Source organism: Microtus pennsylvanicus, chromosome 3, assembly GCF_037038515.1.
Source record: "Microtus pennsylvanicus isolate mMicPen1 chromosome 3, mMicPen1.hap1, whole genome shotgun sequence".
Lineage (NCBI taxonomy): Eukaryota > Metazoa > Chordata > Mammalia > Rodentia > Cricetidae > Microtus > Microtus pennsylvanicus.
In genome coordinates, this window is record NC_134581.1 from 76,053,222 (window position 1) to 76,067,299 (window position 14,078).

Here is a 14,078-nt window from a genome sequence, read left to right on the forward strand (position 1 = left end):
AGCCTTGATGGAATACTGAGGTGGCACTAGTCTCTAAGGAAAAGTTAGATTGGTCTGCAGGGAAATGGACAGACTGAGAATCTAAAATGAAAATGTATAATTTCTGAATGAGTGGTGAATGCTTGTAATGGTTCTACAGCTGTGTGGATACTGGGTCTGACTGAGCCCTAACTTGCGGTTTAACCCGAATGGGCACTCACCTCGAGTAACAAGAGGTGACAGGGATATCCATGATGCCCCTAGGTAAGACCTTAAATTGTCTCACAGCTAGGGCTAGGCACATATAAACTCCCCCAGCCCCTGGTTAGAGAATTCTTCTCATCATGGGGTTTGCACAGTCTCTCTGTGAGACCCCACAGTCTTACAAAAACGTTGAAGCCTGAAGAATGAAGAAAGCAACCCCATTAGCTTCCCCAGAGAATGAAATTTTGCTCATGTTACTGCCTACTTACCAGTTCCGAGGCAAGGCCTCCTCAACCTGCCCCTGCAGTGGCATCTGCCCTGATGCAATGCTCACCAACCTCATCTGGCAGCAGCTCTGCCAGACTCTGGACCACTGTGTTCCAGGGAGGAGCTCATTCCAATGTGTCAACTAAGGGAAATCCCAAGGGTGCTTACACCTGTTGCCGGAAGACAGTTTCAGACTGATACTTTTGGCCCTGACTAAATGTGCTCCAGGAAGTGAGGTCCAACAAGAAATAAGAGAACTCCTGTACTAGTCCTGCTAAAAATGGCCCTGGCAGGGTTCGCGACCACTGGTGCCTCGACAATAGGCAGTCAACAAGTTCAACATAGCCAGCTCTCTACTCAGACCAAGAAACACTTAAATATCGTTCAGGAAAATACAGTCGCTCTTCAGAATAAAATAGATTCATGGACAGCAACAACTCTCCCAAATCCTAGAATGTTAGACTTGATTGCCACTAAAAAGAAAAAAGTTAAGGTATATACGTTAAATGAGAAATTCTTTTTTGATAATAATTTGTCAGGAATAGTACAAAAATGCAGAAAAGTTATCAAAAATATTAAGGCTAAAAGTACAAACGAGAGTCACTGTAGTAAAATACAATCATGAGACTGTCGCCTATGCCTTGTTTATTGTATTTTTGAGGGCTTTGTTGTTTTAGCTTTAACAGTATAAATATCATTTTGAACTTGTGTAAAGAATTAACAACAAATAGGAATAAAAGGTATAGTTGGAAAATCTCTGCATCTGTAATTTTACTGAAGTTCACTTCATAGTGGTTATATCAATAGTAGTAGTTACATCATAGTAGTTACGTCAATAGTAGTAGTTACTTCATAGTAGTTATATCAATAGTAGTAGTTACATCATAGTAGTTATGTCAATAGTAGTAGTTACTTCATAGTAGTTATATCAATAGTAGCAGTTACATCATAGTAGTTACGTCAGTAGTAGTAGTTACTTCATAGTAGTTATATCAATAGTAGTAGTTACTTCATAGTAGTTATATCAATAGCAGTTACATCATAGTAGTTACATCAATAGTAGTAGTTACATCATAGCAGTCATGTCAATAGTAGTAGTTACATCATAGTAGTCATGTCAATGGTAGTAGTTACTTCATAGTAGTCATGTCAATAGTAGTAGTTACATCATAGTAGTTATATCAATGGTAGTAGTTACATCATAGTAGTTATATCAATAGTAGTAGTTACATCATAGTAGTCATGTCAATAGTAGTAGTTACATCATAGTAGTCATGTCAGTAGTAGTAGTTACTTCATAGTAGTTATATCAATGGTAGTAGTTACATCATAGCAGTCATGTCAATAGTAGCAGTTACATCATAGTAGTTACGTCGGTAGTAGTAGTAACATCATAGTAGTTATGTCGGTAGTAGTAGTTACATCATAGTGGTTATGTCGGTAGTAGTAGTTACATCATAGTAGTTATGTCAATAGTAGTAGTTACTTCATAGTAGTCATGTCAATAGTAGCAGTTACATCATAGTAGTTACGTCAGTAGTAGTAGTTACATCATAGTAGTCATGTCAATAGTAGTAGTTACATCATAGTAGTCATGTCAATAGTAGTAGTTACTTCATAGTAGTTATATCAATGGTAGTAGTTACATCATAGCAGTCATGTCAATAGTAGCAGTTACATCATAGTGGTTATATCAATAGTAGTAGTTACATCATAGCAGTCATGTCAATAGTAGCAGTTACATCATAGTGGTTATATCAATAGTAGTAGTTACATCATAGCAGTCATGTCAATAGTAGTAGTTACATCATAGTAGTCATGTCAATAGTAGTAGTTACATCATAGCAGTCATGTCAATAGTAGCAGTTACATCATAGTAGTTATATCAATAGTAGTAGTTACATCATAGTAGTTATGTCAATAGTAGTAGTTACATCATAGCAGTCATGTCAATAGTAGCAGTTACAACATAGTAGTTACGTCGGTAGTAGTAGTTACATCATAGCAGTCATGTCAATAGTAGTAGTTACATCATAGCAGTCATGTCAATAGTAGTAGTTACATCATAGTAGTCATGTCAATAGTAGTAGTTACATCATAGCAGTCATGTCAATAGTAGTAGTTACATCATAGTAGTCATGTCAGTAGTAGTAGTTACTTCATAGTAGTTATATCAATGGTAGTAGTTACATCATAGCAGTCATGTCAATAGTAGCAGTTACATCATAGTAGTTATGTCGGTAGTAGTAGTTACATCATAGTAGTTATGTCGGTAGTAGTAGTTACATCATAGTGGTTATGGCGGTAGTAGTAGTTACTTCATAGTAGTCATGTCAATAGTAGCAGTTACATCATAGTAGTTACATCGGTAGTAGTAGTTACATCATAGTAGTCATGTCAATAGTAGTAGTTACATCATAGCAGTCATGTCAATAGTAGTAGTTACATCATAGTAGTCATGTCAATAGTAGTAGTTACATCACAGTAGTCATGTCAATAGTAGTAGTTACTTCATAGTAGTTATATCAATGGTAGTAGTTACATCATAGCAGTCATGTCAATAGTAGTAGTTACATCATAGTGGTTATATCAATAGTAGTAGTTACATCATAGTAGTTATGTCGGTAGTAGTAGTTACATCATAGTGGTTATGTCGGTAGTAGTAGTTACATCATAGTAGTTATATCAATAGTAGCAGTTACATCATAGTAGTTATATACTCTCAGCTACAGAAAGTGCCTGCTATTCCTATGCATGTGTGTTACCAATGTATTGCTGAGGTTTGAGCTGTGCCAATTGTAGTGTTTTTGTGTCTTGTTTTTACTCTTTGGGGGCCCACCATCCAGCTTTCAAATAAATACATGGAGACTTATTCTTACTTATGAATGCCCGACCTCAGCTTAATTTGTTTCTAGCCAGCTTTTCTAACTTAAATTATCCTGTTTCTCTTTTTCTGTGCTTTGCCTCTCAGCTTTTTACCTTTCTCTATCCTGTATATCTTTTTTGTCCTTCTTACTCTGTGGCTGGCTGGGTGACTGGGGGCTCCTGTCATCCTCTTCTCCTCCTTTTCTCGCTCCTCGCTCTTCACTTGATTTCTCCTATTTATTCTCTCTGCCTGGCTACCCCACCAATCCCTCTGCTGACTAGCTATTGGTCATCCCACTCTTTATTAGACCAATCAGATGTTTTAGACAGGCAAAGTAACACAGATTTACAAAGTTAAACAAATGCAACATAAAAGAAGGCAGCACATCTTTGAATCATTAAACAAATATTCCACCACATAAATAAATATAGCACATTGAATATAACACATTGAATATAACATTAAACTAATATTCCACAACAGCCAATATAATTTTTCAGGGAGTGATGTAGCACAAATTTAGCCTTAATAATAAAAACCCAGAGTCAGATATTAGGGTGAAAGCTGAAAGATCAGAGAAGCAGGGCAGCCATCCATTAGTTCTTACCTCTATGAAATTCTCAGACCAAATGGGTGATTCTGTCTGTACAAGTCCTCAAACTGAATGCCCTGAGCTCCTATCTCCTTCCACCTTATATTCCTCTCTCAGCCAGCCATCCCTTCCTGTCTCCACCTCCCTAGTGTTGGGATTAAAAGCATGTGACTCTCAAGTACTGGGATTAAAGAAGTGAGCCACCACTGCCTGGCTCTGTTTCTCTTTGAGACTGGGTCAGTCTAGTGGAGTCCAGGGTGGTCTTGAACTCGCAGAGATCCATCTGCATCTGCCTCCTGAGTGCTGGAATTAAAGGTGTGTGCCACCACTGCCTGGCCTCTTTAGTTAACTAGTGGCTCACTCCATGCTCAGATCTTCAGGCTAACTTTATTTGTTAAGGCCCTAACAAAATATTTCAACAGGGTATCTCAGTATAGCATGGATTTTCTGTTTGTTAGCCTAGGTTAGCCTCAAACTCACTGTATAGCAGAGGATGACCCTGAATGCCTCCACGTCCCAAGCACTTGAATTACAGCATTCTCCACCATGCCCCCGCTCAGTGTAACTTCGATTTTCAATTTCCTTACTAAAACTAAGAATCGGCTCTTTGTTTTTCTTTGATATTCAATACAAGGCTCACACATTTTTAGAGTCTTTTTCCTTATTGACTTGTATCAGCCCTATACATACCTAGGAAAACTATCTTATTTTATATTATCTTATTTTTTGTGATGTTTTGTGATATTTTATGATGTTTGCAAATGTTTTTAAATTTTCCTTATGTTTTATGTAATTTTCAGATACCTATAATAGATTTCATTTGTCTTTTGTGAATTTCAAGACTTATTTTTCTTTTGTAAATATTAAGATATATATATATTTTTTGAGATAAGGTCTCACTGTGTGACCTTGACTGACCTGGAACTCAATTTATAGACCAGGCTAGCCTTGAAATTACAGAGATCTACCTGTCTCTGCCTCTCGAGTGTTGATATAAATGACACGTGCCACCACATTCAGCAAGATTTATATTTAAAATTTCTAACCATTAAATTTTTTTAAGATCTATTTATTTATTATGAATAATGTTCTGCCTGAATGTATGCCTGCAGGCCAGAGGAGGGCACCAGATCTCATTACAGATGGTATGTGGATACTAGGAATTGAACTCAGGGCCTCTGGAAGAGCAGTCAGTGCTCTTAACCTCTGAGCCATCTCTCCAGTCCCCCATTAAAATTTTTGTTGAGGCAGCGTGTTGCTGTACAACTCAGACTGCCCTTGAATTTTCCTGTGATGTTCAGCTAGCCACCAATTCATAATTCATAATCTCTAACATCATTTTTTAAAGATTTATTTATTTATTGACTATACAGTGGTTTGCCTCCCTGTGGGCCGGAAGAGGGAACCAGATCTCGTTATAGATGGTTGTGAGCCACCATGTGGTTGCTGGGAATTGAACTCAGGACCTTTGGAAGAGCAAGCAGTGCTCTCAACCTTTGAGCCATCTCTCAAGCCCAACATCAATTTTTTTTAAGGTTTTTTCAAGATAGGGTTTCTCTGTGTAGCTCTAGCTGTCCTGGAACTCGCTCTATAAACCACACAGGCCTTGAACTCAGAGATCCGCCTCTGCCTCGGCCTCCTGACCACTGGAATTAAAGGTGTGCACCACTATGCCCAGTTTCTAACACCAACTTTGCAATTGTATGTATGCATGAAGTAAATGTGTGCATGCGTGTGACATGGCACACGTGGCAGTCAGAAGACAGCTTTGTGGATAGATCTCTCCTCCTACCTTTACATGGATTCCAAGAACTGAACTCTAGGCACCTGCCTTGTGCAGCAAGTGCCTTTAACTGCTGAGTCATCTCCCCTGCCCTGAATCATTATTATTTCTTCCTTTTTTGATTTTGGGTTTTCGAGACAAGGTTTCTCTACATAACAGCCCTAGGTGTTCTGGAACTTGCTCTTGTAGACCAGGCTGGCCTCGAACTCACAGAGATCTGCCTGTCTCTGCCTCTCAAGTGCTGGGATTAAAAGTGTTCACCACCACCTCCCGGCAAATTTTTTAAAACTAAATTTCAACTTTCAAGGGTTGTCTTTAATCTCCACACATTTACACACCTGTGCTCACATGCACATATCACAAATGCACACACATACACACACCCGAATTTTTTCCTATAAGATGTCTTTAGGAGATAGAACAGCAGTTGATACTCAAATATTGCACAGTGCTTTTATGTATGTGATAAAATCTGCATGGTACATAATTTGGTGTTTTATAGACTTTTGTTATTTTGTTTTGGTTTATGTTTGCGTTTTAGGTATAAGGTCTGGCTATGTGACCCAGGCTAGTCTTTAACTCATTCAGAATCCTGATTCAATCTCCCAAGTGATAGGATTATAGGCATATTGCACATGCCTGACTAAATTTACCATTTTAGCGATCCTGATGCTTATTAAAGTACCCTTCTTGATGTATCACTTACCCTGGATAGACCATCCAATAGCCCAGGAGCTCAAATGTAACAAAGCAGGGAAGGAGAAACCCACGGTTAGAAGCATTCTCTGAACTGTCTTAAAGGGTCAAAGTATTAGGAAGATTGAGAACCACTGATGTAGCCCATGCTGGTCTGAATTCATCTTCCTGTCTAACCTCCCTCCCGAGGGCATGGATTTTCAGGTATGGACTACCACATCAGTGAGCTGTAGTTCTTTATATAGTCATACACACACACACACACACACACACACACACAGACACGCACACACACGCATATATAAAATTTATATATCCTAATATTAATCCTTGATTATGACACGCAAAAAAAAATCTCATTTTCTCATTTTGTGAACTGTGCTTTTAGTTCTTGCTACTTTCAATACTTTTGTGTACCTCAAAACAGACTAGTGGGGTGTATACTGTTTGTATAAATTAAACTAAGTTCAACCCAAAATAGCACACTGTTTAGCACCTAACACCTGCTCAAAACTTCTTAGACATTGTCTTTGTTGGTATTGTTACTTCTTTTAAGCTACGAAGAGTAAGTGGAACGGCTCCAAAACGCCATAGGACAGGTGGGAGCATAAAAAAAGCAGAAAGCCAGTCTGTGAGCAAGCCGGAGATAACAATATTGTATCTGCCCTCAAGAAATGGGTTTCCACGGTGCAACTTCCCGCTAGACTCCAAACCACGCACCATGGCCAGTCCCGCCCCGCCCCGCCCCTCCGCCTAGCCCAATCCCAAGGCCACTTCCGGCCCGCCCCCCTGCCAGCCGTCAGCTTGCATGCGCGTGCGCCTTGCCGGTGTTTTGCCTGCCATTAGACAGCGAGAACGGACAACGCCCTACTTCCGGCGCGGGGTAGACAGGCGCGGCGCTCAGTGATGATGTCAGCTCCGGTTGCCTTGCTGAGTCGGAAGTGGGAACCTTTTGGTCGCTGTGGCTGTGAGGTGTCGTCGTTGCTGCCCTTTCAGGCTCTGGTAAGACAGAAGGTATCTTCAGGGGAGGAGGACTGCGACCGGGGTTTTCAGCCAAGCAGCTGCCTGTCCAGGCTTCTGCACACTTGCTGTTCTCCAGTGCTTGCCTGACCTGGGTTCCTCTTCTTGAACTTCGACCCTGTCTGATCTGGAAACCCTTACGGTGCTCCAACGTCGGGTGTCTCTGCACGTGTTTTTCTTCTTTACCAAACCCCCGCTAGAAAAGGCCTGAGTCTTGGCTGTGATTGTCTTTTGGCTTCTTTTATCTAGGACCTGCGCAGGGTGGGTGGGTCCCCGGGTCTCCCTCCTCCCCACGAATCTCTTGTCAAACCCCCGAGATAAATATATGGAGTAGATGACAGAAAACCAGATGCTAACGGGAAGAAATGAAACTCGAGTCAGAGTAATTAAACCAGTTGGATGCATGTAGCAAGATGTTGACGTTTAAGGCGAGTGATGGGCTAGTAGCTGTAACTCTTCTGGGATTCCGCTCGAGTGTTTCTTGGATTGAGAAATCATTTCTCAGATTATGTGGCCACAACCCATAAGCGTTGTATTTAATGGTGTTCCCTTTAGGATGCGTTTCTGTCTTCAAGAGTAAGAATGGGTTTTTTCTCACTCTCACTCACTCTTTTGATTCCAGAGAAAAGACTATAAAATGGGACCCAAGACAGGATGCTAGGGTTTGATGGGGTTTTGTTTTTTTGATTTGTTTGGTTTGTTTTGTTTTGCTGTTTTGTTTTTGATTGGGGAGTGCATGTGTTTCCGTTGATGAGGTCCTTCTAGCTTGCAGATAAATGTGTTACAAGGATTTTTGTTGTGATACCATGTATAGCACTGAAGGCATTTCCAGGTAGAACATGTTACTCTGGAAACATTTTTAATTCCAAAATAGAGACTTTGTGGAGTATGATTTAATACAACTTAATTTGGGCAGGAGAAAGGGAATGCTGGGATTGGAACGCAAGCGCTGGTGTTTGTATGCTTTAGCTCTGACCTATACCCCATCTCACCCAACCCTACGCACAGAGCTTGGTTTCAACAGTCTCGGTTTTTCAGTGTTGCTGGTAGTTCCACTGTAAAAACTGCTCACAAGATCCAATAGTGGCCTTAAAGGATTAGCAGTACTCTAAGTAAGTTTAAATCAGGAGAGGATGGAAGAATTTTATGGAACCAATGATAGACATTTCTTACAAATATAGACTTCTGCAGTAGGTATACAGAGTGAAATTTGTTATCAAGGAAGACTTGTTAAAAATGAATCAAAACCAAAGGCTTTGAAAGACTGGTGGTTGTACCATCCCAAAGCCTAACAATGGATGGGTGTGTTTCTATATGGCTGTTGAAAACAAAAGGTTTGTTATTTTTATTACTGCTACTGTTTCTTTTTTAAAAGGATATTTTGCTTTTACTTATATGTACATGTGTGCTTCTGTATATGTGTATGCCATATGTGTGCAGATGCCCCCCAGAAGTAGAAGGCATTGGATCCCCAAGAGCTGGAGGTACAGGAACTTAAGAGCTACCCAGCATGGGTGCTGGGAACTCAAGTGCTCTTAGCTGCTAAAGCCTTTTCTCCAGGCTTTTTCTTTCTTTCTTTCTTTCTTTCTTTCTTTCTTTCTTTCTCGGAAAGACTTTTTTTTTTATTTTTATTTATGTGTATGGCTGTGTATCTGTAAGAGTGTGTGGATACCTACAGAGAGCAGAAGGCATTGTTAGACCCCTTGGAGTTGGAGTTGCAGGCATCTGTGAACTGTCCTGTTATGGGTACTGGGATCCAGCCCCTGATCATCTGATAGAGCAGGAAGCTCTCCTGAATGAACCATCTCTTCAATTCCTTATTTATTTCTGAGTCAAGGTCTCACTGTGTGTCAAGATCCTCTTGCGTCCCCTTCCCAAGTCAAGGATTACAGGTGTGTACTACTACACTCAAACAGAAATTTAAAATAGGCAAAGTGAGTATGAAAGCAAACAGAATACCCAGGCTCCATCTTATGAGACAGTTCTTCCTTTCTAGGTACTTTTATTTACGTGTGTAAGCTCAGTGACTAAATCTAAATTGAATCTCCACAGAGATTATCAATCAGGTGATCAACCCTCCTCCCTATAGCCTTGTTTCTAGAGAAAGAAGTCTCTGTACCAATTTTAAGCAAATATGAAAAAGATGAGTTTAGTAGGGTAGGCAAAACCCTGTTGTTGTTAGCGTTTGTTCTAGTCTTCTTTCTGTTGTTGGTATAATACACTCTGATCGAAAGCAACCGAAAGGAAGAAGAGGATAATTTGCACACTTCTAGTCACAGTTCATCATTGGGGGAAGTCGGGCAAGAATTCAAGTAAGGCCTTGAGGCAGAAATAATGGGGAAATGCTGTTTGCTAGCTGCTGCTTAGCTGGTTTTCTTTTTTTGTTTTGTTTTGCTTTTTTTCTTTCCAGACAGGGTTTCCCAGTAACAATGGAGTCAGTCCTGAAACTTGCTCTGAAGACCAGGCTGGCCTCGAACTCACAGAGATCTGTCTGCCTCTGGAGTGCTGGGATTAAAGACTTGTACCACCACCACCTGGCTTAGCTAGCTTTCTTATGCATCTAGGACTATCTGCCTAAGAAAAGGTGCCCTTCACATGGGGCTGAGTGCTCCTGTATCCATTAGCAATCAAGACAGTCCCCCCAGAGAAATGTCCCTGAGCCTTTCTGATCTGGGCATGCTCCCGATCAAGGCCTTCCTCTCAGATGTCTCTAGGCTATAGCAAGTACAACTAAAACGAAGGAGGACAACATTCATTCGAGGTGACAGCAGGCTTATTTGCATTCTCGGTTCTACTCATGCTTGAGTGCTAAAGAGCCACAGTGTCTGGCCTGGTAACTTAACCTACTGCTGCATCTCAAGACAAGTAGAGAAGTCCGTACCTTGATACAGATTTCAAGTAGTGCTGTGATTGTGCAGGGCTCGGGAGTAACTGAAGATTGGGCCATCTAGTGAATGTTTGCTTAGACTTTGTGGTTTTCAAGGATAATGTAGTACTTCTGCAGATAAGTAGACTTCAGCCACAGAAGAAAATCCAATATGAACTTCTACTCAAAACAGGGCTGTGTAGGAATGCAATGTAGAAGTTTTTAAATCCCAGTATAAACAAGGATAGGATGTAATAGAAGGTTAGCTTCTTTGTGTAATGGAAGAGTATAGAATTAAGGAACTACTGCATTTGTGGAACTAAATTCCCTCTCTTGATAGTCTTGATAACCGGTGTCCTTGGCTTTCTGTATTCTTGACTTTCAGCTTCCTTTTTACATATGTGATGCAGGTTGTTGTCTTGTGTCTAATGATCTGGACCCTTCAAATTTGTGTGTGTGACCTTTTTTTTCCTTTCTTTCTTTCTTTTCTTTTCTAGACAAGGTTTCTCTGTAGCTTTGGAGCCTGTCCTGGAACTAGCTCTTGTAGACCAGACTGGCCTTGAACTCACAGAGATTCACCCGCCTCTGCCTCCAGAGTGCTAGGATTAAAGGCATAAGCTCCCTGGTCTGGCTCAGGAACTCTCTGTATAGACCAGGCTGGCCTCAGACTCACAGAGATCTGCCTGCCTTTGCCTTCCAAATGCCAGGATTAAAGGCATGTGCCACAACACCTGACTTTTCAATTATATTTTTAAAAAAATTTACTCAAGCCAGACATAGTTATCTGTGCCTCTAATCTTAGCACTTGTAGACTAAGGCAGAAGAATCACTCTAAGTTCAAGGCCAGCCTGAGTAACACAGTGAGACCCTGCTTCAGTTAACAACAGCAAAAGCCTGGAGATAGATGACTTAGTGGGTAAGAGCTATTGATATTCAAGCTTGAGGACCTGAGTTTAAATCCTCGATTTAAAGACTAGATGTGTCCACATGTACCCCTGTAACCCTGGCACTATGGGGAGCAGAGATGGGAGAATTGGTGGTGCTCGCTGGCCTTCATCTCAGCTCCAGCTTCAGTAAGAGATCCTGTCTCAAGTGAATAAGGAGACTGATCAAACAGAGACCCCAGCGTCTTCCATCTCTATACCTGTGTACATATATGCCACACACCTGTACATACACACACACTTCAAACGGGCATATGCAATTGGTTGGCTTCTATAACTGAGACGTCTGAAGAGTTCTGTTTTCCTGTATAGTAGCTTAATTTGGGGGTAGCCATTTTTTAGATGGTGTAAAGGTGACAGCTCTGGGCTTGTGTTTTACTAGCCTAGCAACACAAGAAGGAAGAGTTCCCTTCTCGATAGATTTAGCCAGAAGTCCAAAGACAATGTTCACTGATTCCTATAACCCTTGGTAGGATCTTTTGCCCATTCATGGATCAGTCACTTTGTCCTCTATGCCCTTTCCTGGAGCTGGTGGATGAGATCAACACATATGTCCAGATCACCTGGACATATGTCTTGAGTGGAATTGATACTCAGAGGAAAAACCAAGGGTGTCATGTTGAGGAAAAAGATGGTACTATTCCAGAGACAAGATATCAAGAGTTCACTATAGTTTTTGCCGTCTTTTAGAGTTCGGGATACCTTGGTGGGGCCAACAATGAGACAGTTTAGGATGGCACCACATGAACTAGAGATGAGCTAAGCTTAACCAGTGGCAACATAGTGGTCCTCTCAAGGACCATTCATTCCAACATAAAATATGATATTTTCTATTAAGCTCAACTAAATATACATGGCAAAAAAAAAGGAAAGGAAAGCAGCATCTAAGAGTTCATTTCCTTAGAGTGGTAGGAAAGCCCAGGACCATCCTAAGAGGAGGTCAGACTGGCTAGCTGTCACTGGTTAATTAGCTTTTAACTCTGGATCAGGAAATTTAACAGAGGCCATGAAGCAACTCATAGAAATGCCAAGATCTGCCGGGCGATGGTGGCGCACGCCTTTAATCCCAGCACTCGGGAGGCAGAGGCAGGAGGATCTCTGTGAGACCAGCCTGGTCTACAGAGCTAGTTCCAGGACAGGCTCCAAAGCCACAGAGAAACCCTGTCTCGAAAAACCAAAAAAAAAAAAGAAACGCCAAGATATAAGCTCTCTCTCTCCAGTAATTAAGGGTAACTTTTCCAATTTGTACTAGCTTTTGTTAATGTGAGTTTGTAAGGGACCTTACTTCCATGAACTGAAGGTAAGCTAAGCATGGTGTTTTGTTCCTATAATCTCAGCACTGGGGAGGCTGAAACAAGAGGATCACAAATTCAGGCCAGCCTTGGAAAGACCATGTAATGGTGACACACTCCTGTAATTCTAGCACTCAGGAGGCAGAGACAGGAGGAGCATGAGTTTGAAGCTAGCCATCAAGTTCCAGGAAAGCTTTGGCTTTATAATGAGGCCTGTCTTAAAAATACAGACTAATTAACTAAAAGTAGATCGAATCTTCTTCCTCCTCCCTATCCTGTCCCCTCATCTTTGAGGCGTTATATCTATTTTATGTTAGACAGTCTACCTGACAGTTGAATTTGTTTTTTAAATATAAAAAATAGATAAGCAGTAAAAATTAGTATAGGATCAAAAAAACTAGTCAAGCATGATGAATGCTAGTAATCCCAGCACTCTGAAGGCTGAGGCAGGTTCTATAATTTTGTTTTTGTTTTTTATTAATTTTATATTTATTTTATGTGTGCGGGGTGTTTGCCTGGTCTTATCTCTGTATTCCATGTGCATGTCTGGTGAGTGTGGAGGCCAAAAGAGGGCATCAGATACGCTGGGATTAGAGTTACAGACAGTAGTAAGCTGCCATGTGGGTGCTGGGAATTGAACCTGTCTTCTAGAAGAGCAGCTGGTACTCCGAATCAATGAGCCATCTCCCTAGCTCCAGATCTGTAGTTTTAACCTATCAGTAGAATTAGGTTACTTAATATACATGAGGGACCTGCAAACACACAGCTAATCCCTATTCTGGCCTTAATTCAGCATTCCAAATCTGAGTGTCAAGACAGGCATGGTGTTTCATGCTTGTAATCCTAGCATTTAAGTGTTTGCAAGATTAGGAGTTCAAGGTTCTCCTCACTACATAGTGAGCTGAGTGTGTGTCACCGCCCCATGTAATATGAAAGCCTGCCTTTTAGAAAAGGGTTTGCCCTGGGTTCCTGTGTAGCTAAGGAATTCCCAGCTTCAGCGCTTTGTAGCGGTCTTGGCAGGTACCACCTTGTTCTCTGCATGTGAATGAAGACTAGTCTGCTGGCTTAAAAATTTATGGGAAATCCATAATTCTTGTGGTATGTCTCAGGCCTATGGTTACAGTTAATGGAGAATTGCAATCACTGACTGTTTAAGCCTTTTGAGTTTTAGCTGTGTCCAGTTGGTAGGTTTGTAACCATCTTACCAAATATGTCTTGAGTTTGGGAACAGGAATTGGCATGTCTTAACTTCAAAGCATTTCAAAAGCATAGTGCTCAAGAAATGGGAAAAGAACAATGATGGGTACTACAGTGATTGTGTTGTCTGCCCTTCTGAATCTAACTCCTGTCCTTTGCATAGCCCCTCTCCCTAGGGCTGGATGGAGGATACCTTAAAGTGAAATGACAGACCAGGAGAATAACAACAACATCTCAAGTAACCCCTTTGCTGCTCTTTTTGGCTCCCTGGCTGATGCCAAGCAGTTTGCAGCAATCCAAAAAGAGCAGCTGAAGCAGCAATCTGGTAAGTAGAGGCGCCAATAGCAGCAGATGTCATGACCTAGAACCGGG

At 41.0% G+C, this 14,078-nt stretch overlaps 1 protein-coding gene across 2 annotated transcripts in view; it reads left to right on the top strand.

Moving 5' to 3' along the window:
* Positions 1–7,289: 7,289 nt before the first annotated feature.
* Positions 7,290–14,078, top strand: part of Ube4a (ubiquitination factor E4A) — a 42,121-nt gene continuing 35,332 nt past the window's right edge. Inside the window, exons 1-2 of one of the 2 annotated variants that reach the window (XM_075966119.1) lie at positions 7,290–7,389; positions 13,870–14,031. In XM_075966119.1, the coding sequence (XP_075822234.1) occupies positions 13,911–14,031 (121 nt within the window). In that variant the 5' untranslated portion in view covers positions 7,290–7,389; positions 13,870–13,910. Of the gene's footprint in view, positions 7,402–13,869; positions 14,032–14,078 lie in introns of both variants that reach the window. The other variant, XM_075966120.1, reaches the window with a different exon arrangement.